The 22,340-nt window shown below is 54.5% G+C and overlaps 8 protein-coding genes across 8 annotated transcripts; 2 read left to right on the top strand and 6 right to left on the bottom strand.

Annotated features, from left to right (window-relative positions):
• Window positions 1-97: 97 nt before the first annotated feature.
• On the top strand, window positions 98-1,852 carry LAESUDRAFT_650730 (Actin/actin-like protein; the record flags this gene model as incomplete). Its single annotated transcript, XM_040904260.1, has 9 exons — window positions 98-153; window positions 205-231; window positions 291-576; window positions 650-1,114; window positions 1,173-1,328; window positions 1,387-1,512; window positions 1,565-1,608; window positions 1,667-1,706; window positions 1,757-1,852. The coding sequence occupies 9 exons, from the start codon at window positions 98-100 to the stop codon at window positions 1,850-1,852; spliced, it is 1,296 nt and encodes a 431-aa protein (XP_040765390.1).
• A 162-nt stretch (window positions 1,853-2,014) lies between these two features.
• LAESUDRAFT_736264 (UPF0061-domain-containing protein) lies at window positions 2,015-4,649 on the bottom strand (the record flags this gene model as incomplete). Its single annotated transcript, XM_040910679.1, has 8 exons — window positions 2,015-2,161; window positions 2,215-2,673; window positions 2,739-2,952; window positions 3,090-3,156; window positions 3,215-3,246; window positions 3,299-3,686; window positions 3,734-3,871; window positions 3,932-4,649. The coding sequence occupies 8 exons, from the start codon at window positions 4,647-4,649 to the stop codon at window positions 2,015-2,017; spliced, it is 2,163 nt and encodes a 720-aa protein (XP_040765389.1).
• A 258-nt stretch (window positions 4,650-4,907) lies between these two features.
• Window positions 4,908-7,722, bottom strand: LAESUDRAFT_100037 (peroxisomal acyl-CoA-dehydrogenase). The gene is made up of 18 exons (XM_040901150.1): window positions 7,540-7,722; window positions 7,468-7,488; window positions 7,322-7,412; window positions 7,065-7,270; window positions 6,921-6,986; window positions 6,808-6,860; window positions 6,661-6,748; window positions 6,420-6,605; window positions 6,252-6,367; window positions 6,182-6,193; window positions 6,103-6,127; window positions 5,881-6,050; window positions 5,747-5,824; window positions 5,554-5,692; window positions 5,459-5,490; window positions 5,284-5,404; window positions 5,178-5,217; window positions 4,908-5,120 (listed from the first exon to the last, which is right to left on the bottom strand). Exons 1-18 carry the CDS (start codon window positions 7,585-7,587, stop codon window positions 5,050-5,052), a joined length of 1,563 nt encoding a protein of 520 aa, XP_040765388.1. The 5' UTR covers window positions 7,588-7,722; the 3' UTR covers window positions 4,908-5,049.
• A 587-nt stretch (window positions 7,723-8,309) lies between these two features.
• LAESUDRAFT_811908 (uncharacterized protein) lies at window positions 8,310-10,797 on the top strand. The gene is made up of 4 exons (XM_040914356.1): window positions 8,310-8,451; window positions 8,513-9,493; window positions 9,553-10,032; window positions 10,092-10,797. The coding sequence occupies exons 1-4, from the start codon at window positions 8,445-8,447 to the stop codon at window positions 10,304-10,306; spliced, it is 1,683 nt and encodes a 560-aa protein (XP_040765387.1). The 5' UTR covers window positions 8,310-8,444; the 3' UTR covers window positions 10,307-10,797.
• Window positions 10,588-11,673, bottom strand: LAESUDRAFT_677457 (carbonic anhydrase). Its single transcript, XM_040905657.1, has 3 exons — window positions 11,525-11,673; window positions 11,189-11,283; window positions 10,588-11,124 (listed from the first exon to the last, which is right to left on the bottom strand). The coding sequence occupies exons 1-3, from the start codon at window positions 11,639-11,641 to the stop codon at window positions 10,743-10,745; spliced, it is 594 nt and encodes a 197-aa protein (XP_040765386.1). The 5' UTR covers window positions 11,642-11,673; the 3' UTR covers window positions 10,588-10,742.
• Window positions 11,674-12,191: 518 nt separating this feature from the next.
• On the bottom strand, window positions 12,192-18,426 carry LAESUDRAFT_724621 (P-loop containing nucleoside triphosphate hydrolase protein). The gene is made up of 22 exons (XM_040908654.1): window positions 18,079-18,426; window positions 17,539-18,028; window positions 17,454-17,485; window positions 16,648-17,399; window positions 15,453-16,596; window positions 15,380-15,400; window positions 15,302-15,329; window positions 15,145-15,249; window positions 15,033-15,083; window positions 14,910-14,973; window positions 14,700-14,857; window positions 14,635-14,641; window positions 14,452-14,581; window positions 14,363-14,390; window positions 14,105-14,308; window positions 13,854-14,047; window positions 13,652-13,799; window positions 13,588-13,594; window positions 13,316-13,533; window positions 13,044-13,113; window positions 12,900-12,983; window positions 12,192-12,841 (listed from the first exon to the last, which is right to left on the bottom strand). The coding sequence occupies exons 1-22, from the start codon at window positions 18,102-18,104 to the stop codon at window positions 12,528-12,530; spliced, it is 4,275 nt and encodes a 1,424-aa protein (XP_040765385.1). The 5' UTR covers window positions 18,105-18,426; the 3' UTR covers window positions 12,192-12,527.
• Window positions 18,254-18,702, bottom strand: LAESUDRAFT_724620 (uncharacterized protein). Its single transcript, XM_040908653.1, has 2 exons — window positions 18,587-18,702; window positions 18,254-18,520 (listed from the first exon to the last, which is right to left on the bottom strand). Exons 1-2 carry the CDS (start codon window positions 18,669-18,671, stop codon window positions 18,390-18,392), a joined length of 216 nt encoding a protein of 71 aa, XP_040765384.1. The 5' UTR covers window positions 18,672-18,702; the 3' UTR covers window positions 18,254-18,389.
• Window positions 18,703-18,852: 150 nt separating this feature from the next.
• Window positions 18,853-21,960, bottom strand: LAESUDRAFT_698309 (DEAD-domain-containing protein). Its single transcript, XM_040906342.1, has 11 exons — window positions 21,811-21,960; window positions 21,140-21,749; window positions 20,928-21,070; window positions 20,750-20,866; window positions 20,620-20,690; window positions 20,459-20,567; window positions 19,947-20,399; window positions 19,611-19,882; window positions 19,380-19,545; window positions 19,205-19,309; window positions 18,853-19,149 (listed from the first exon to the last, which is right to left on the bottom strand). The coding sequence occupies exons 1-11, from the start codon at window positions 21,859-21,861 to the stop codon at window positions 19,102-19,104; spliced, it is 2,145 nt and encodes a 714-aa protein (XP_040765383.1). The 5' UTR covers window positions 21,862-21,960; the 3' UTR covers window positions 18,853-19,101.
• Between the last annotated feature and the right edge of the window lie 380 nt (window positions 21,961-22,340).

Below are 22,340 nucleotides of genomic sequence, written 5' to 3'. Positions count from 1 at the left end.
CGGTTTTGCCCAAATATACTAAGTCACTTCAAATACATTTCAGCCACCGTGCCTGCCGCAGCTCGTTACGCCGTCACTTCGCTAGGATCCCTTAAACATGTCTCTGCTGGCCCCCATCATCTGTGACAATGGAACTGGATTCTCGAAAGTTGGGTGCGTCTAGGTTCACTTTCGACATCATTCGCTGCTCAAGAATGCCCCCAGCTTTGCCGGTAACTCTGATCCCTCATTGTGAGTGACATGCTTGTTTGTTGCTGGTACTGTGCTTCTGGTACTGACTGCTGGCGTAGTGTCTTCCCAACCGCCATCTGTACGCGCGGACCAGTGCAACAGTCGACACGATCTGGACCATCAGTACCTCCTCGACCAGGGAACCTCGCGTCAAAGCGCGGCGTAGAGGACCTTGACTTCTTCATAGGTGACGAAGCTCTCGCGAACGCGCAGACACCGGGCTATGGAGTATACTACCCCATTCGTCATGGTCAGATTGAGAATTGGGACCATATGGAGCGTTACTGGGAGCAGACCATCTTTAAATACCTTCGTGCGGAGCCCGAGGATCACTACTTCCTCCTGGTAAGTGCACTGATCTCAGGCCCATGAGATGGCTTCAGGGTATAACTAATTTACACATTGACTGTTGATCTAGACTGAGCCACCATTGAACCCTCCCGAGAACCGCGAGCAAACCGCTGAGATCTTCTTCGAGTCCTTCAACATCAAGGGTCTCTATATCGCCGTGCAGGCCGTGCTCGCGCTGGCTGCATCCTGGTCCTCGAACCGCGTCACGGATCGCACGCTCACCGGCACTGTCATTGATTCTGGCGACGGTGTCACACACGTCATCCCCTGCGCTGAAGGCTATATCATCGGCAGCGCGATTAAGCACATCCCCATCGCTGGGCGCGATATCACACAATTCGTGCTTAACCTCATGCGTGAGCGCGGTGAGATGGCTACCGTCCCGCCGGAGGAACAGCTTAAGGTTGCGAGCAAGGTGAAGGAGAATTACAGCTACGTGTGCCAGGACATCGTCAAGGAGTTCAGGAAGTACGACCAGGAACCGTATAAGTATTTCGAGAGATATGATGGGGAGTATACGGTGACTGGTCGGGTAAGTGCTGCCTTTGATGTCATGCATGGCTGTTTGCTGATGTATGCATGTCACGCAGAAATACTCGGTGGATGTTGGATACGAGCGATTCCTTGCTCCTGAAATCTTCTTTAACCCCGAGATCTATTCTTCGGACTTCCTGACGCCGCTGCCGGAGATTGTAGATGGTGTCATCCAGCAATCGCCCATTGATGTTCGTCGCGGTCTTTACAAGGTCAGCCTTCCGCATTGCCATTCCACAGAGGAACCAGCCCTGATGACCATTTCTGCAGAACATCGTCCTCTCAGGAGGTTCCACCATGTTCCAGCACTTTGGCCAGCGCCTTAAGCGGGACTTGAAGCAGCTCGTTGACCGCAGACTGGATGCGAGCGTCCTGGCGAGCGGTAGCCACATGAAGGTCAGTTTCTATCTAAAATCGCAATCGACGGGGTGTTGATGATATTGCTCAGTCTTCCGGAGTCGAGGTCGAAGTCATCTCTCACAAGCGTCAACGGTCAGTATGCGCATTATATATCCAGAACCGGGCTCTATGCTCAACACGGTATATACAGCTACGCAGTCTGGTTCGGTGGCTCATTGCTTGCATCTCTTGTAAGTTGGCCACGTCACTGCAAGCATTTCGGCACTCACCTCTCTTCTAGCCGGAGTTCTACTCTTCCTGCCACACAAAGGCGCAGTACGACGAGATCGGGCCCAGCATCTGCAGGCGGTACCAGATCTTCGGCAGTGCAACATAGACAGGACGCTCGTCAGAATATCACTTGTATCATATTACCGTGTAGTCTGCAGAAGACCGGAATGCGAAGGGCACTAGCACATTGCTAGGAAGACAGCAGGAATCATCAAGCCATCTACTTAGATCCGGAGAGGTCAATGAAGAGATGTAATGATAAAGTAAATCAGCTTGAACAGCTGCACTGGAATCCGAGGAGTTTCCTGTCGCCTAGGCTGCAGTACCTGCGCTCCTCCTTGATCTCCGCATCTAGTGTTGACTCGTCGCCTTGAAGGTCCTCTGCACCCCAGGGCTCGAATGGTTTGCAGGCCATCTGTTTATCTTGAGCGTGAGCATGCAGCAGCCACCTGAACATCGATTACGTGCCTGCAGCACCTTAGCGAGCAGATGCTTCCCGTCATCCACATCCCGTTCTACGTTTTTGATAACCTCTTCCAGGACCCATTGCCTCAGCACAAACCGCGGGTTTGCCTCCTTCATCGTGCGCTCCCTCTGCGCGTCCACGTCAGCCTCACGATCACCGTTCTGCAGCTCGGAACCCCGAGTCCATTCCTCGCGTTCGCCCTCGATACGTTCCCCATATAGCCGCAACCATGCGCGCAAGTCGTGAGTCGCCTTTTCGCGGTCGAGGTTCTGCGGCTCGCCTGAGAGCGCGAGGATGCTCGAGATTAGCGCATTGCGTGGGTCGTCTGTTATTGAGGGGCGGAAGAACGCCAGGCGACGGAAGCTGCCATGAAAGTCGAGCTTATGCTCGGACAGAAGGTCGAGCAGAGGACGGAAGAGTGTGGCTTCATCATCTTCTTGCAGACGTCGCAGGCCAAGGCGCTATGTGCAAAGACGCAGTCAGCTTTACGAGACGGTGAGACGGGCGCGAATGTAAGGCGGCCCACCTTGTGCATGAGCCGAGCATACTCTGCGGCGCACGTCTCCTGCGCGATGCGCACCATCTCGTCGTTCACGAGCTCCATGCCCTGTTTGCGCAATTCGTCCAGCTTCTCCTCTGGGACGTCGTCCGCCCACCCAGGAGGAACGGCCTTGCCGCGCTCAGCCTCTGCGCCGATGAGTGGGGACAGAGCGTTGAGGAGCGCACGGAGCGCATATATGCTGTGGGACCGTCAGGAAGGTGTGCATGAGAACAAAGCAGGCAGTACTGACATCGCGTTGGGTTGGAACTGGTGGAAGCACATCAGTATGGCGACAGCGGATCGATGACAAGGAATATGCGCACCTTATATGCGTACCGTCCTTCCCCGTCGTCGTGATTGCATATATGGAACGAGTCGAACACGTCCATGAAAGAATACGGGCCTGCATTACGTAGCTGGCGTTCAGTAAGAATGGTTCCGAAACAAGAAGCAACACGCACCGTAGTCAATCGTAAAGCCAAGAATGGAGACACTGCGACCTGATATCAGTCTTTCGACCGGACAGGGTATATTCGAAGACGCACTTGTCCGTATTGATCACTCCATGCATGAACCCGTATGCCTGCCACCCCGCCACCATCCGCGCATTGCGCCTCGCCACTTCCAATACCATCTCCCTCGCCCACGGGTTCCCCTCTTCCCCCTCTTCTCCCCTCCATTTTATCCCCTCCAGCTTCAACACCCTCCGCGCAACCCACTCTCCAAGCACCCTGAGAGCATCCAGGTGCGGTTCCTGCTGTCCGCTCCCGAGGAAAGGCGGATTGAGCGCCTCGAAGTTCCCGATACGCAGGAAAGAGGGAGCGACGCGGGCGAGGACGCATGCGCTTTCAGTGCGCTCGCGGTACACGGGAACTGCGGGGAGCGAGACGAGGGAAAGGGCGCGGGTTGTGGGGATGCCGAGGGCATGCATGGCTATGAGGCGCGTTAGCCGGACGGAGAGAAGTGAGAGGTAAGGGTACCTTCTGAGCACAGGAATTCACGAATGGAGGAGCGGAGGACGGCCAGTCCGTCCGCGAACCTCGAGAACGGTGTGCGACCTGCGCCTTTGAGCTGCAGCTCATAAAGGAGCTCAGGATCATCGGGATGAGGAGTAGTCACTGTTATGGACACCATAAGCTAACGATCATCATGCGACCGGAGAGTTTGGAGAGACTGACAGAGTGATATTGCCCGACCGTCACCCAGCTGTCCCGCCCACGTACCAAACTGGTGCCCGCTGTACCGCAACGACCAAGGCGCCCAATGTGTCTCCGGATCACCTTCCACATTCATCAACATAGCCTGGCCACCCAGCACGTCAATCAACTCCTGCCGCACCGCGACCTCCTCTTCCCTAGCAGAACTCGGTTCGACATCGTCGTCTAACGCAGAAACAAGTGAGGGTGTTCCGAGCATTGCAAATGCATCGCCCACGTCGAGATGTGGGACGCAGTCTCTCAGGGCCGTCCCGGCGAGCGCGACTAGCACCTGCGGCTGCTCTCTCTTCGCAGGATAGTATTTCTTCAGTCTGCCCGGTACAGGAGATGGTGCTGTAGGCCGCTCCTGCAGGGCTTCGCGCTCGATCAACCACTTCTCGATGTACGCTGCCTTGTCGGTGACAGGCTCGCCATCCTCGGGAGCTGCGATCTGGTACGGGAAAGGGATCGGACATGGCGCGACGTACGAGAAGTGTGCCTGTGGCTGCAACAAACGCGTCCGGCGAAGTATGCTAGGCCGCTCGGACAGCACTTGGCGGAACTCCGCGGTGGAGGAGACCTCAGGGTCTGGAGTGAGGTTGCGGGCGAGGACGTGCGTCGGAGGGGGCAGCGGCAAGGCAGAGATGGGTACGGAGTTGGGTCGCGACATTTTTCGAAGTGCAGGGACGATAGTGCTCATCCAGGCCGCACTGGAGCGACATGAGACGGATTATGTAGCAGAGACTGTGTAGGGAAATGGCGTTTGCTGGGGTCATGAGTACGCCTCCCGCTCCTCAAGATCCATCGTAAGCAGCACCTGACACCATGGAGAACGGATCACACGTCTATAAGGGGGCCATGCGCTCGCCTGCAGCGAATAAGAGACACCGCAAGACGCAAAGCCGCGCGATAATGAGGTGTGCAAGTCAAGACCTAAGGACGATTGATCTACGATCGCATATATACTGCCAGCGGTCAGCAAACCTGGCTAGAGCAAGCGTCATCATGTATCGTCACTCAGTATATCATTCCAGTCAAATGTTCCGACCACACTAGCCTATATATGTAGTCCCGACGAGCTATACGTAAGGAGTGCAACTCTACAGCCTCGCGTTCTTCGGCATGCTCCTCATCGCCTGCCGAACTCCCAAATCAGCAAGGACATCCTCGGCTGCATATCATTTAGTTATTCTGAGCCTCATTAAGCTGAAATGAAAGAAAAGCTTACCTCCACCGAGCAGCGCGTCGAACGCTATTGTACGGTGATACTGCAGATGAAAAATGTGTAAGTGAGTGTACGTACGGGAAATGAACTTTCGTCAGCAGCAACGTACGTGTTCGATGAACCGCCCCATGCCGGTCTGTGTAACTCCTCGTCCTCCGAATATTTGCACTGCATCCGTGGCGGTCTCCTGTGCGCTACGCGTGCTGTACATCTTCAGAAGTGCAATCGGTCTATAAAACTTATTGTCGGACTGGACATCCAACGAGGAGTACGGAATAACGTACCCTGCAAGCTTGTTCGCCTGCTCCTTGTAGGACTGCAATGGGGAAAAGATAATGAGCACCCGAAGTCTGTCTACGTACGAGGACCAGCTCGTTACCATGTTGTTCATCTGGTGTGTGATGTTCTCCAGCCAGCTCTGGATGCTTTCCACTCGGGCAATCATGCCAGCGAGCTTCGCCCGTACGACAGCCTGCGAGTTGAGTGGCTTGCCAAACGCCTTCCGCTGGGTTGTCCACCTAGAGTTACACACTTAGTGGACCACGAACGGAATGAAAGGATCGTCGGCGTACTTCAAGCATTCTTCAACGACACTCCTTTGGCTGCGCGCGGACGTGCAGCACATCACCCATCGCTCATGGTTGAAGTTACTGCGCATTCGCTCACATCGGCACTCAGCTAAGGAAAAACCAATATTGAAGCGTACCTGAGGATGACAAATATACCTCCACCCTCCTCGCCAAGCATGTTTTCCACAGGTACCTTTACGTTGTCGAATGTAACAAAGGAAGTACCTGCGGTCGGCGAATAGGCTGTCTTGATGGGCTTCGTCTCCACACCTTCTTGTCGCTCTACGAGAATCACGGTAAACCCGTCCTATTGTATGTGAGTTAATGTCATGTGCTTTTCGGTTGTCAGAGAGACCTACTTCGGTCTTGCAGCCAACGGTAAAGCTTGTATAACAACGTCACTAAGGTTGCACATAATGCCATCGCGGTGATACTTACTAATCTGCCCACCTGTTAACTCAAGCGTCAACTTCCAGACTGGAAGAGATTTAAAAACTAGATCACTCACATGCCATTCGTGATCCACTTCTTCGTTCCGTTGACGATCCAGTGCTTGCCATCCTCAGTCTTAGTTGCAGTCGTCTGTAAGCCGAACACGTCGCTACCTGCCTGCGCCTCCGATATCTGGACGAGGTCACATCAACAATTCAGCCTCAATCATGTCACGCGCACGTACCGCCAAGCAAATGAACTTCTTGCCACTCAGCACCTCAGGCACCACCCGTGCCTTCAGCTCCGGCGACCCGAAGTTGAGCACGGGCGGCAGCCCAATGACGCAGCCCGCATTCAGCCCGTCGCCGTACCCACGTGCACCACAGCGGCAGACCTCTTGCGAGATAATCAACTCGTGGAAATAGTCGAACTGCACGATGACATCAGTGATGCGGGCGGATGACGATTTAAGGAAAGTGACTTGCCTCTTCGGGCTTGACAAGACCATTCATGAGCGTGCGGCCCTTCAGATGCTTGCCTGGACCCATGCGCATCGCGTGTAACTCGAGCTCGCTGAGGAAGTCGCGAGACACGTCAGAGAGATATATGGGTCAATGAAAGGTTTGACTTACGCCATCTTGTCGAACACGAGCTGAGACGGACGTTTTCCATCTGCTTCACGGGCCTATCAAGATGACCTTTTGGTTAGAAGAAATGGAACAGATCGCGAAGTCAAGGGGTGTACCTGAGCATCCGGATAGACCACATCATCCATAAACTTGCGTACTGCCTTGTGAAACCGTCTATGACTCTGCAAAATGGATGGCGAGTCAATACAAAGCCGCTCATGGGCCCACACGCAATCTCTTCACGACGTTCGTTGACGTACCTCCGTGTAATACGGGCTGTGGTAGCCGTCAACGAGCCAGGTCGGCTCAGCGTACGGAACTTTGCTAATAGCACCATCATTGATAGTTGAAACTATCTGGGGCTCCTCTCCCTGGATGTATCCAATCTGCAGACGTTTGTATTGCGGACGTTCAAGGACCTCATGACGATGAAGGCTATAGAAGGCTTCCGTAGCATCCTCACCGGCTACGAAGCGTAAGAAAACCATCTTGCGTACGTGATACTAGAAAGACTTACGGATACCCTCCTCCAAGAGCACCGATGCACCTCCTGGGTGCATATTCCTGAAGCGTGTGACATCGTACACCTTTGAGTCTATGATGATCCACTACGCCAAGCTGAGTAAGAACGGTAGCATTCCCGAAGCATAGAATAGCTCTTACAAGGTTACTCTCCGTGTTATGCTGTTAAACGTATCAAGTAATGTACGACCCGGAAAGGGGTGACACGCGCACCTTCGCAACCTCCTCACGCGTGAACGACTTGAGTTCCTTCGATGCCATCTCGCGGACAAAATAGCTTGGTCACTAATAATGCTCCTATACAGCAGGAGGAACGATTGGCGATGAGATGAAGGGGGAGGGGAAGGCGTGTACAGCGACTGGGGAGGAGGATACACTCCAAGCCTTCAAGCCCAAGGGGATATACTGGACATAAGCGCCCGCCGCACGTTGCATTGGCTCGTGATTTCGATATGGGGAAGGGGCACGTGCTCAGTCTGCCCCATTGGCTCACACCAATCCGTTCAGCGCCTACTGAAAGCGACCAACTCAAACAGACGGAACACTCGAGCCTGCTACAATGTGTGATGAGAACGGCATATACTGGGTCGATCTGCTCTCGGAGGTTTTTCAATGTCACCTCTAGATGAAGATGTACGGATCGACGTACTCATCGCCCGACTAATCGCTCTGTTGCCTCCCACGAACTTAACACGTTTTAGACTTCAGCCCTTTCGCCGACACAATTACGGAGTTCGTCACTTTGTCGGTGCAGCATAGTATCATATGAATACAGTCTACCGTGAGCCTGTTGGATGGCTTGTCTCTTGCTCTCTCCATGTCATTTGACATACAGGAAAAGGACAAATGTCGAACCGGTGCCTCGTCACCGTCTCATTTCACTGTACGCGAGAACGCTAGTACGTACCTGAAGTCGCACGGTCATCAGATTCAGAAGTCTTCAAAGCCAAGGCGCGCGCCTCGCCTCTGCAATCCGAGACCCACTGGAACTCAGATCTTGCAGCCGAGACTAGCCGCCTCACCTTATAATTCTATCATACACACCTGTGATCGCATGCATTTCATCTGAAGCGCGAAGCACCTCGTCTTCGATAAACGCAATCACCAGAGAAACGCCGATGTGGTGTAGGTTCGGGTCGTCCGATCGTCATGCAGGGTGTTCTGACCCGTTGTCCATACGGTGAAGCAGCAGATCCCTGGGAGCCTTCGGACAATGACATCGTCCTCAACCTTCTCCAAGTGCGCAAGGAAAACAAGACCTGGCTACATCGCTGGGGTCAGGGCGAATCGCCGGTTCGGTATGATACTGCTTCTACCGAAGTTCACAGCCACCGGCGTCTTGTGGTCCATCCAGCGCTGTGTTGTGTCTCTCTGTTTATGCCACTCGAAGTCTGGGAACGAGTCATAGACAATCTCATTGGCGATTCTCAAACACTGTACAGATGTGCCCTGGTTTGCCGTACGTGGTACCCTCGGAGCCTCCACAACCTATACATTGCGATATCCATCTCCTCCCGCCGCAATTGGGACTATCTATCGGATCTGCTGCGGCGCGTACCTCGTCTGCGACAACAGTTCAAGACCGCCCGCCATCTGCAGATCTGCGACCGCTCAACATTCATGTCGCTCGCATCCACCCAGCTGTTCCCGTTTATTCTCGGAATGCATCTGAAGGCGCTGCGCACTTTGCGGCTCACCAATGGTACATGCGACCAGTCGTTCCCTCCAGGATTCTTCTTATACCTCGGACAGCTCGCTTCACTCACGGAGCTGACACTCAGCGCATATCACATCCATTCTGGGCACCTCACGCAGTTCGTTGTCGCATTCCCGCGGCTGGAGCGTCTTGTCCTGGAGGACATTCGCGTTTTGCACCCGGAGCTGCTGACCGATGTGAAGATCGCGACAGCCTCGTCTTTGCGTTCAATTGTGCTCCGGATCGAGAGGGGTGGTTACGACGAATGTATCTCTATGCACCATCTGATCAACTGGTTTATTCGCTTGCCATGGATCCGCACCATACAATCCGTGCAGATCAGGTTCAACGAGGACGTCTACGAGGAGCTCTACAATACTATTAGGCGGCGCGTGCGTCGCTGGCTCCAACAGCTCATTTATGCGCTCGACGAATCGCTCGTGCACTTGGAAGTGCCATGTATAGCTGAAGGTCGGCCATTTGCATGATACCAGCTACGAACTATGGCCTTATCGTTCCCTCTGAAACAGATCTACCATATGACCTGAAGATGAATGCAAAACTACGTTCTCTGCATGTCCGAGAGTACATCAGCGAGGCCGAATGCCGCAAAGCCGGCATGACGTTGTGGGGCACCATTGCACGCTTCCTGTCTCAAATTACCAGCCGCGAGATACGGCGTATCGCATTCGGCATCGACCTCGGATGGATCCGCGCGCCTGTCCACGCTGACCTCATGCACTTCCTCTCTGAGCTGGAAAAGTGGGACCGCGTTTTAATCGGTGAGGTCATCTCCCGAAAGAACTTCAAAGCCCTGGAGGACGTCACGATAAGGTGTTCCATCTGGTTCGGCCATGATGCAACCCCAGCGCATCTGGATACTGCGTGGAACGCAATCAATACCCAGATTTGGCGCATGTTCGCTGCATGGCATGAACGGGGTATTCTACACGTCCGATCATCGTATCCCCACCTCGAGGGCTGCTCCAGCCTCAGCGCGAACTCCCCTGGTGAGAGCTTCTGCTATTAATAGAGTCGATTCAAGTTGCTGAATAGCCACGACGAGAAGAGTATGAGGCGCTACTCAGCTCTTTCGAGCACGACGTGTCTCACCCGAACCGACTGCCCGTCCGGAAGGACCGGCCGCTCGACGTTCTATCGCGTCAGAACGAGGCATTCACGATCAGTGGTCCGGATAGCTGGGAGCCTCTGTTGCATTTTGACAGACGTCCACCGAGGCAGTTTCTGTACAGGTCGCACGGTGGCATGCAAGCACCGAGATGATACATCCGGCCTCCGTTACGGCTCGGACGATGAGATGCAAGACGAACTCTCATCTGTATCAGGTCTTGGTTTTCTCTTCACTAAATCACGTAATGATAGAGACGCTGTAGCTGCTGGCTGCATCAGTTTATTTACGCAAGCACACGAAACGTCTCACCTTGACGGGTTATTTTTAACCATAGGTCGCGAAGATGCAAACATATTTTGGTCGCATCACGCCCTGACTGCGGGATCATCATGCGCTCTTCCATTTGCCTTGGTCAGGCTCGCCACCATCTTCAGTGAGTTCTGTGTGCGATTGGGTATCATATATGCATCTTCAAGTCTTCTAATGTATGCGTACACTACTGTAACACGCGTCCGTGGCCGTCGTAACCTAGGCCCTCCACAATCAAACCATAACGTCATCGTGTCCGTCACATCTCTATGGGATTCACTACTTGCCGACGGTGATACCCATATCCCTCAACTGCCCGTTCTCAATCTCATAAATCCATCCGTGCACCAAGACATGCTTCCCCGATGCCCAGGCCTGCTGGAGCACCTCTGACTTTGTCAGGTTCTCGACTTGCATCCGCACGTTCGCCTCCTCCAGCTCCGACACGCTGCAGCCCGTCTGGCGCGCGTAGTCGGTGAGGGGCGCGAGCCAGCGCGCAAGCGGCGTGGTCGGATCGTCGGGCAGAGCCTGCGCGGCCGCGTGGCATGCTGCGGCGCCGCCGCAGTGCGTGTGCCCCACGAGGAGGATGTGTGTGACGCCGAGCTCCATGACGGCGTATGTGAGCACCGAGCTGATGTTGTCGTCGGATGGGAACACTTGACTGCGTGGGCCGTGCAGCACCCGGTCAGCCCGAATTTCAACCCAGCAGGTCAAATGACACGCACTTTGCAATGTTGCGGTGGACAAAGATGTCCCCCGGTTTGGACACGGTGAGGACTGAATCCGGCACGCGGGAATCGGCGCAGCCTATCCAAAGGACCTGTCCCAAAACGAGGTCAGTGAGAGTTCGCCGTGTTGTCGGTGTATGCGCGCTAAACCGAGATAGACTGAGATTGGGCGCCACAGGTCCTAATGCCACCGAACAGCGAACGCCGTTACCGTCAGCTGCGCTGTCTCCGTCTATCCTCCCCACCACCCCTCTGCCAGCTGTACGATGACTCCACGCTTTATGCCCGCGCGCCACACGAATTTCCCGCCGTAAATGCAGCGAAGACACGAACCTTGGGGGACTGGCCCTTCGCGCACCTCTCAAAGAAGCCCGGCTGGACTTTCTCGACATCCTCCGCCCACTGGGCATTGTTGGCGAGGAGGTGAGCGAGAACGGGGTGTTGTCCCATAACGAAAAGCGGTGGCGGCGGGGAGTTTGGGGTGGGAGTAGAGGGGAGTTTGGGGAGTTGTGCATAAGGTGGCAATTGCGAGTACTTATAGCGCCACGACACGTCACGCTGGCAATCGCACGAATGGCAGGCTGCAACCTAGCGATGTATCAGAACAGTTCCCGACAGCGTCCGACAAGCCCGATATGTGCTGTGCATCCAACTCTCGTCCAATTCGCTCCCAGTGGCAGGGCTCGCGTCTGTCACATGATCGGCGTTTTCTCTCCTTCCAAAGCCATTGGGGATAGACCGCTCTCATTCCACTGCATGGATGCTCTGAGTAGCATTATATATGCTTGGTTCTCGCATAAATATGGCACGATTGTGGTGACAGAGCAGGGAAGAGAGCGGTTTAGGAATAAAGGCGGCTGAGGCTGAGTTGCAAATCTAATCTGCTGCTACAGCCTCCGAGCATCCCGCGCGCGCTACGTCACTCCCAGGCAGGCAGGCGTCCAGGTCACACGGATCACTTCAGCGGCGTTGCGGTTCGATCCTGCCGCCGGGAATCTTTCCTCTCATCTGACCTGCATCTGTCTCCTCCGTGTACATTCCGCAGTGCTACTTGTATTCATCACCGTCTAAACTACATGTATACAGCAAAACCGCTCGTAGATAACGTGAGAGACACCGTACCGATTTGTATGACCCGTAAGAAGCCGCCCGTGATCTTATAGCCATCCGTAAGAGATACAGTCTCCAGGCCAACAGCGTCCAGCCACTGGCCCAGCCAGACGTCCTGACGACCTCCGGCAACACCAATCATTCCCTCCGAGCCGGTTCGCGCCTACGTCGGAGGTCGGAAGCATCTATCACTGTCCTCCGAGCCAGCGCAGTCGCCCAGCATGCCTCACGGGCCAGGCCCCACCGGGAGCTCCTCGACAATCTCACCTTTCTCGTCCTCCAGGTCTCCGTCCTTCTCCGATGGCGTGCATGACCTCACCACCGTCCCGCTCCGCTTCTCGGCCTCCACTGCCAGCTCGAGCTCCCGCTTCGCCTTCGCCGCATACAGGATGTCATCCAGCGTTATCGCAGAGCGTTCGCACATCCCACGGAAGATCCCGTCTGCAATATTGTACAGGTTCGCCGGCGTGTCAAACTCGGCGATGCCTCCCGCGTCCATCACGCATATGCGGTCATAGCCAATAATCGTGCGCAGCCGATCTGCAGTGAAGCATTGAACGATCAACTTGGATGACGCTTAAAGAACTCAGATACTCACGAGCGATGCACAAGATGGTCCTGTCCCGGAACTCTACTGCAATCGTGTCTTGGATCTTCCGATCCGTCTCATAGTCAACCGACGCTACACCACCAGCCCATCAGCACCCACAACCCATCATAACCTGCCAAGCCTACTACTCACCCGTCGCCTCGTCTAATATCAAGATCTTGGACTCCTTCACAAGCGCTCGCGCAAGCGAGACTAACGAACGCTGCACAGAAGGATCACGGGCGTCAATATCGCCACTCACTACAAATTTGGGCACGCCACTACAAATTCTCCTGCTCCCGGCCCAGAACGCGGTCACGAAGAGCCAATGGGAGAGAAAGGATACCAGGCGCAATATGTAGAATGGCGGAAGCAAGTGGCCAGATAGAGGGAGATAGAGATTTGATCTGCGAGATGGTACGCACCTGTCCGATCGACAGATTTCCGCCCTCGTCCTCGATCGGGCTGTCGAGCGTGAAGCGATTCATCGGCGTTGCACTTCCTTCTCCCGCATCGCTCGTTCCATCCATCGAGTAGTACGGCTCGCGGTCCTCAACAAGGTAGGCGCGCTTGAGCGCATCCCAAAGCCGGGCGTCATCGTGGTACCCAAAAGGATCGAGGTTGCTCCGCAGGGTTCCGGAGACTAAGTTAGAGTCAATAAGGGAACAAACAAACTTGACTGGTGTGGGATACTTACAGAGTAACTGTGGAGACACGGGGAAAGTCAGCACAATGCGGTATAACCTCGGAGAACTACTCACCGGATCCTGTGGGATGATAGCGAGTCCCTTCCGTAAGTCGTCCAAGCCAATCTTCGAGATGTCAACGCCATCGATAACGATGGAACCCGATGTCAGCTCGACAAGGCGGTACAGCGCTGTCATAATCGAACTCTTCCCAGCGCCGGTCCTGGATCATATCTTAACATCCGAAGCTGATTCAGAGGCAAGCTGCACAACTCACCGTCCAACGATGCCGACCTTCTCTCCTGGACGGATGGACATCGACAATCCATTGAGCACCGCAGGCAGCTCCGGACGGTACTTGAGCACGATCTCATTGAACTCAACGGTCCCCCTTGCAGGCCATGACGGTGGAGGCGTACGGTCAGGCAATTGATGCGGTGACTCCTGTTCCAGCTCGTCCGCGTAGTACACCTGAGGTCAACGCCATCAGCGGATCTCAAACAGTGCAACAAATCATGCGCTACTGACGATACGCTCGACACTGTTGAAATCGTTTTCCACCTCCGCGCTCTGGCGTACCAACCAACCGAACGCCTGCTGGACGCTGATGATGTAGCTCAGAACGACACCCATCTGCGAAGGCGAGATGGTGAATCTGCTGGCCACCGATAGGATGGCAACAACGAAAGTCAGTAAGATCCCGAGTAAGTCTAGCCGGATTCCAAGCCATCGCTGTCGCACAATTATGAGTGGACATTGCATGGAGCCAGAAGAGATTCGGCTAACCTGGTTTGTAATTGTCAACCAGTATGCACTGAACAAAGTTAACATGACATTAGAAAATGTATGCAATGTAAAGTGCTGCGTGAACGTACCGATTCTCGATATCGACCCTATCGCGATTTTCTGCCAAGAAGCGCTTAGTCTCGCCGTAGGCGCGAATCGTGGCCAAACCAGACAGTGACTCGGAAAAATGGCTATATAGTGAAGAACGGAGTATCGCATCTAGAGAAACCTATCAGTGGTGACAACTATCCACCAAAGAGCGGCTACGTCACCAAGTCGCTGAGATAAGGTATCAGTCAGCATTTGGGTACAAAGAGTCGATGATACCGGAGCTCACCTTCAATTCACGCGCACTCGCCCTGTAGAAGAAAGCCGCCCAAAGGTAGCAGCAGATGATCGCACCGACCGCGATGAGGAACCATGGCAGGACCACGCCGATGAGGATGACAGCACCAATGATATTCGCAAACGTTGCCATGAACATACGCAGTGCATCTAATGAGAAACTTGAGTGCATGTCACCATGACGAGACGAGGAGATGCGTACCTCCCAGCATGTTATCGATCGTGTCAATGTCCTTCGCAAAACGATTCATGATACGGCCAAGCGGCTGGCAGTGAAGCGCATGAGTGATCACGAACGACAGAGTAAATATGCGGAGATACTCGCAGTGGTCTCGAAGAAAGACATAGGCGCATACATCACCCTTACAAGAGCATCCTAAACAGATGGAGACGGTGAGAATTCCACAAACGCAAAAAGAAGTCATCCGACAACCTACATTATGAAGCTTCTTGGAGGCAATATACGTCAACAATGCGAACAGTGCTCCCATAAAGAAGAAGAAAACAGCCTGCCCGACACCAAGGCCGGCATAGATGCCCATCTACAATGAAGGTCAGAATGGCACTTGACACGATGCAACGACGATCACGCACATAGAACCCTGAACCGTACGGCCATTTTCTGCATAAATAAGTCAGCAACAGGACGCAACACAACATGCCAGCACGTACACCTCTTCCCAGTACACCAGCCTGCAAGCAACCGTGAGCTACACGCGCATACCAAAAACATGACAGAACACACCAATACGAAGACATGACCTGCGCGCCCTGCAACAACGCAATCGAAGCAATGAGCAGCGGAAGGATGATCCCTCCCTTCCCCGCCGCCAAATACCGCCTGTACACTCTCGCACTAACCGAACCCGTGTTCCTCTCTTCTGTCTGCATCATCGTCACGCCTGGCCCGCTCTTAGTCTCATGCCCACCCATTTCCTTCTCCTCGCCCACCTCCTCCTCCACCGCCTCCTCCTCTTCTTCCTCCTCCTCTTCCTTCGCCCCAAACTCCCTAGCGAACCTCGCAAACTCGCCCTCCGCCGCCATCAGCTCCGCATATGTGCCCGCCTCGCTGATGTGTCCATCAACGATCGTGTAGATGAAGTCTACCTGCGGGAGAAAGTGCAGCGCGTGCGTGACGAGCACGCGGGTGCGCCCCTGCGCCGCGCCGAGGAACACGTTCTGGAACACTGCGCGCCCGACGTGCGCGTCGAGCGCGCTGAACGGGTCGTCGTAGATCTGGATGTCCGCACCCACGTACAGCGCACGGCAGATATTGATCCGTTGCTTCTGCCCGCCCGAGAGCGAGATCCCGCGCTCGCCGACCTCGGTCAGGTCGCCATGCGGCAAAAGCTTCAGGTCCGTGTCCAGACACGCGTCATTCACCGCCTTCCAGTAGCGCTCCTCCTCGAACGGGCGCCCGAAACAAATGTTATCGCGCACGGTCGCGTTTTGGATCCATGCGCTCTGTGGGCAATACGCAATGGACCCGTTGAAAGTGACCGTCCCCGCCGTGCGCCGCATCTCGCCAATCATGCTCTCCAGAAGGGACGTCTTCCCAGAACCTACAGGTCCAACGATGGCGACAAGCTTGCCATGCGGAATCGTCAGACTAACGTCCTTCATGCCGAAGATCTTCTCGGGCAGCTTGTCTCCGTCCGCTGGAGGCGTGACCTGTGACTCTTTCTTCCCACCGCGGCCGCCCTTCTTCTTTTTTGCGGATTCCGGCTCAGGAGGCGGGCCTTCCCATGTAAAATCTGCATTCTCCACTTTGATCGCCACCTCCAAAGACGGATCCTGCACCTGGCCATCGCCCTGGGTCTCTGCCTCGAACACACCTCGGAGGCGTTCAATGGCATTCTTCGCATCGGCAGTAGCGCTCAGAGCCAAAGCTGTAATTGATGTCAGTTAGAAAAGACCTAGATTGTGTATATATTACTTACGCAGAAACATGAGCGGAAGACGCAGTAAATTGAACAGAGTGAGCGAGGAAAAGATATTCGCCGCGTTCAGCGAATGTCCTGCCAGCGAGTACACTATGAATGATATCACGCTCGCGAGCGTGGGAAGCGACACCGCAATAGCATTATTCGCTGAGCGGATGAGGAGCAGCGAACGGATGTACGCCATCTCCTTCCCTCTCAACTCCTCGATACGCTTCAGATACGGCACCTCCCATGAGAAGTACTTGATAATTTTCATCCCGCTCAGCAGTTCCTGCAACGTCTTGCTCCGCTTGTCCGTCCATTGCATGCTCTTCATCCGGAGGCTCATCAAGCGACGCATCGCAAGCGTCTGCACTGGCGTGCACATAATGAAGAACGCGAAGCCTGCAAGCGCCGCAGGGCCGAGGTTGATGAGCAGAATGACAAGGCAGACGATCATCTGCACGGGAGCGGTAAACGCGAGTTGGAAGAACCCGCAGCAGAAGTCGATGCGCGAGACGTCTGTCGATATGTGATTGACGAGCTTGCCGTTCGTGAGCGTGGCACGGGCGCGCGTGGTGAGATGCAGCGAGCGCGAGTAAATCGCAGTGATGAGCCCCGCACGGAGAAGAACACCAGTTGAGGTCGCGCGGTAGAAGAAGTGGTTGGTGCATAGCGAAATGACAATCTCGACAAGCAGCAGGCCAATGGCGAGCCCGACGCCGCGACCGATAGGCGGAATCTCGCTATACAGGCCTTCCTGGTGTGCTCTATGAGACGGCATCAGCGAATAGAGCGGCTCATGTGCATATAGAGGAGCCTACGCGTAGGACTGAGTGCCGAAATTGATCAAAGCCTGCGGATCAAGAATTAGTGTTGGTTGATTTTGACGTGATGCGCAACACGGACCTTGACCAATAATGGAGTCAGAACGGTGGCGACATCGGCAACGAGCTTCATGAGACCGCCGCTCCAATACCACCATTTGACAGCATCATTGAGTGCATACGCCAGACTGGGGCGCTTGCGGCCATCCTTCTCTCTCCACTGTCGCTCTCTTTCAGCCTTGTGCCCGCGAACAGTCCACCACAACGCACGCAATCCAGGCCGAACTTCCCCGCTGGCGAGGCGAGCATTGTACGACTCGGCCTCCTCGCAGCGCCTGTCGTACGATGCAATGATCTTGTCGGCAATCAGCTGAGACGAGCGATGACCTTGCAGCTTGTAGAGGTCGGTCGCTTCGAGGGGCCTGACGTAGCCGAGAGAGAGGAGGGGAGTGATCCAACCAAAGGTGAGGATGTCCCACCATGGCGCAGTCGCCTCTGGGATAAGATCTGCGTCGTCGAGCGATGCCTTGGGTGGAGGTGCCTCACGGGGAACCAGGGGCATCCTCCATAATCTGTGGTGGCATGTCAGCAAGCCCACACTTCGAGAGCACTCGCTGCATACCGCTTCAATCCCTTGCGTCCAACCATGTTGATACAGGCAGTGGAGGGAATGGCGAGGAAAGGTAGAGAAAGAGGGGCAGGGCAGCCATATGGTATGTGGATCTCTAACTCCGTGCTATGATTGTGCCAACGTACGGCACGCTGATAAAGCAGTCATCACTCCCCCGCTCCTATCCGCTCACGATCGCTCCCTCCCAGCCACTCTCTGCTCATCCATTCATCATTCCGCTCAATTTCTGCTATTTTCCAGCATTTTATCAGACTCCCCGCCTCTGCGCAGGACGATAGATTGCAAGCGGGATGAGGTTATCTTCATGATTTCTTGCAAAGTGGCACCACCACGCAAGCCTGGGATGCATCAACATCCAGTCCGCATGTCTTCACATGTGCATGCGGTATTTCAACGGCCATAGGAGAAGGGGTACATTCAGCAGTGACGAATTGTACGTGGCTAGATCTTATCAGTGGTGCGATGTTGAAAACATATCAGTTTCGCTGACTGGTTGCAGGCTCAACGCAGCTGGCACTGGTAGCGATCGAGCCTATGGCGTCCGCGAGGCGTGGGTTGAAACCGTTGATCGAGTGAGCTATCATATATCAGTGTTGAATCTCCTGTCAAGTTGGCCATCGAGAGAAACAGATCCGTTGATAGCGTAGCTAGAGAATGAACACAGCAAAGCGAGGGAATATAGCGAAACCTCGTTCAAGAAAGAACACGACAGTTCCCTAGAACCGCATATAGAGACACCGTCGTCATCGTTCCGAGCTTGGCTGGGGGAAAACCAAAACTCCATTCGAAGGCAGGAGACGCCTTGTATACATGCAGCTAACAGAGAGCCATGAATGGATTCAGACCATGCAGCAACGGGTTCTCCACAATGACACCTTTAACACAGAGTGAATTACGTCGATTATATGCAGCATCGATCAGATTACGTGAACAGAGGCAGTACCGCTCTAACTTCCTCCCAACGAGACAACCTCCACTCGGACAGCAAATGAAACCAAGGCGTACAGCAACGCCTCAGATGGGATTACGAGCGTACGCGTCCTTCAGCTGTCCAAGTGCGCTCTTGAAACCGACGTTAGCATGCAAAATCTCATCAGCCAACGGAAGGTCAACCAACCTCATATGCAGGTTGCAACGGGGCAACGTCCTTCTCATTCACTCGCAACCTCTTGACCTTCTCCAGATGGTCCGACTCTTTGAGCATCAACTTGAAGTACCGTGCCTGTATGACATAGTCAACATCAACGTGTGCCCCTCGCGCCACCGCTGCATCCCCACACGACGGCACTTACCTCCTGTTCCTCCACCAACGTCCAAGCATCGCCCGCACGCCCGGCACGCGCCGTCCGCCCCACACGATGCACGTACTTCCGCATATCCACCGGTGCATCGTAGCTCACGACGTGCGAGACGTGGCTAATGTCAATTCCACGCGAGATGAGATCCGAGCAGACCAGTCTACGGAAAACAACCGAACAGTGTCAGCGCATCCACATGCCCAAGGCTCATGACACCACACGCACATGTGGATCTCCTGCGCTTTGAACTTCTCCAGGATCGTCTTACGCTCGCCCGGACTGAGATCGCTGCTATATGCGCGCGCAATGATCTGGCCCTCTTTTTGACGTGTCCTATCTTGTCCCAAAGTGGTTTCGAAGAACTCGAAGAGTTTTACAAGCCGCGCCGTAGACTCTGCCGATTTGGTGAACACGAGCGCGTTTGTGACACCGCGCATATGCACAAGATGGAAAAGCATGAGCGGCTTCTCTGACGACTCGCACACGAGCATGTGTTCCTGCACAGACAACTCTGCTCAACACGGCTCTGTACCAATGACGACGGGATTGTAGACAACGCACCGTCAACGTCGCAGGCATACTGAACTTCTCCATCACTGTATCCAGCACACCGGCCTCCTCTTCCTCTTCCTCGCCTTCGCCCTTCCTCCCCTGCACGATGAAATACTTGGGCTCACGCAACCCCAGCGCAGCGATCTTCGCCGGGTCACGCGTGAGCGTCGCGCTGAAGAGCAGTTTTTGACAGGACGACTCGCGTCGCTCGTCAACGTCCGTCCGCACGTACGGGACTCCGTCGAGGAGATGGAGGAATGCCGGAGCGAGTGCATCTGCACGGGGGAGTGGGAAAGAGGAGGGATCCGTGCTGCTCAGAGATGGGGAAGCGAGGAGAGAAAGGTCGGGCGGGTTAGGGCTTGGTGAAGGTGCTGGTAGTGGTGGAGGTTGGGTTGCGGCAAGGACCTGGGCAAGCCAGTCTTGGAAGGATTGGGCTAGCAGCCGGTCAGCTTCATCGATCACCTGTTGCATCCGATGTCTCAGAGACTCTGGATATATCCCATCAAGTACGTGCCACTCACAAGGAATCGCAGATGCTGCAAAGAGAAGTTCGGTGTTCCATTAAGATGGTCCATTAGTCGCCCAGGCGTGCAGATGAGGATGTCTATTTTGCTAGAACCACCTTGTAGGCTGTGACGTATAGTGAGCTACGGAATGATTGTTAACGGATCGGATACCGTACTGTGTAGACCTGTCTGCAATAAGTTGACCTTGTTCATGTGCAAATGAGTGTTGGCCTGTCGCGGTGCCGATCTGTGTAACAACGAACGGTATCTAGTCTAAGGGCGGATTGAGGGCTGAATGGCACGTACCTTTAGCCCTCGGCCTTTGGCAATAGCCTCGAACGTCTCCCGCACTTGTGTGACCAAGTCACGCGTGGGCAGCACGATAAGTGCTCGTAGTCGGGTGACGATTCTCGCGGACAGAACCTAATCGTTGGAGCAGTGCAAGTTAGTGACTCACAGCAGTGTCTGAGTGTAACGGGCAAACCTCGACGATAGGCAAAACGTATGCAAGCGTCTTTCCACTTCCCGTGGGTGCTGAAACACACAAGTCCCTGGGGGGATCGTACGGCAAGTACAGATGTCTCGTTTTCTCAGACGAGAGCAAGAATGGGACAACGGCCGTCTGTACTGTTCAGAGTCGGATGAGCACATTATAAGTCAAATTGTCCACATATCCATCAAAATCGATGCACCGACCGGCAAACAACTCAGTGATGCCCAGCTCCTTCAACCTCTTCCGCGTCTTCTCGCCAAGTCTCGTGCCACCATCCGCGTCAGCTGTAGAAAGGAGCTCTTGCAGGGTGGCGGGGTCGACGATCTCAGCCTCGACGAGAGCTTTGTCCAGCCCTTGTAGTGCTAAAGTCCTTTTCGATGGCGCGTTTGGACGCCTGGGTAGAGGGAATGCCGGGAGCGCGACAGGAGGCGTCGGCGACCGATGAGCTGCAGAGGAAGTGGATGCTTCTTCCGGCATGGCCTCATCATCTTTGTCAGTGTCCTTCGGAATTGTGTTCGTTTTGGAGGGTTCCGGTGATGAAGGAACAGCCTGCTCTCGATGCTTGTTGAGTTTTCTCCGTTTCCGCGGCCGTTCGTCATCCCCCTTCCGTGATTTCTCTACCACAGACGGCTCTTCCGGCTGCTCATCATCTTCTCTCTCTAGTACATGATCATCGTCGTCGCCTTCTGCATCTGAATTACGCTGGTCAGACGCGCGATGATCGTGCGCACGACCTGAGCCGGACAGTGCCTTGCGATTTTTGCGTCGCTCTTTCTTCGCTTTCAGATATCTCTTCTTTGCCTTTGTCTTTTCCTGCGCAATGACTTGAGTGAATCCTTGCTCTGTCCAGAGCCCTAGCGTTGAAGAACTGTACCTTGGATTTCGGCTGGTCCTTGGGCTGGCTCGCGGCGGCTGACAGAGACATGCTGAATGATCCTTCTGGTTCAGAGGAAGAGTAACTTTTGAGAACGGAGGAAGGAGTCGCAGGTGCACGTCCGTTGGTGCCACTTGGGACCAATTTAAGCTTTCACCAAAACCTATGTCCAGATCAAGATCTGTGCAAAGCACCAAATGGCAGTCACGTGATCTCCCTAGGGAAGGAAAGGCGGCAAGCGCGGCTCGTCAAGTCGGACATCCACTCAGTTTTGTACCGTTTGAAACATCTGAAGTGGACCAGAAGCAACAGAGAGATTATTTTGTTCAGATCTGTTGGCTTGCTTGGTCTTCCCGTGATTTCGGTCGGTGTAGCAACGAGGCTGGCCACCTGCCAGGGTTTCAAGTCTCACTGGTGACTGCACTTGCAGTTTCACAACGAACAGCCCGCGGAACTCAGATATACATACCTTGCGTCATCCGCCGTCCTACCACCTCTGGATGGACATTGAGAAGTAGTCGCCACCCCGT

Source organism: Laetiporus sulphureus (assembly GCF_001632365.1).
Source record: "Laetiporus sulphureus 93-53 unplaced genomic scaffold LAESUscaffold_14, whole genome shotgun sequence".
Taxonomy (NCBI): domain Eukaryota; kingdom Fungi; phylum Basidiomycota; class Agaricomycetes; order Polyporales; family Laetiporaceae; genus Laetiporus; species Laetiporus sulphureus.
The sequence above is the reverse complement of the archived record's forward strand: the minus strand, read 5'-3'. Positions and strand labels throughout refer to the sequence as shown.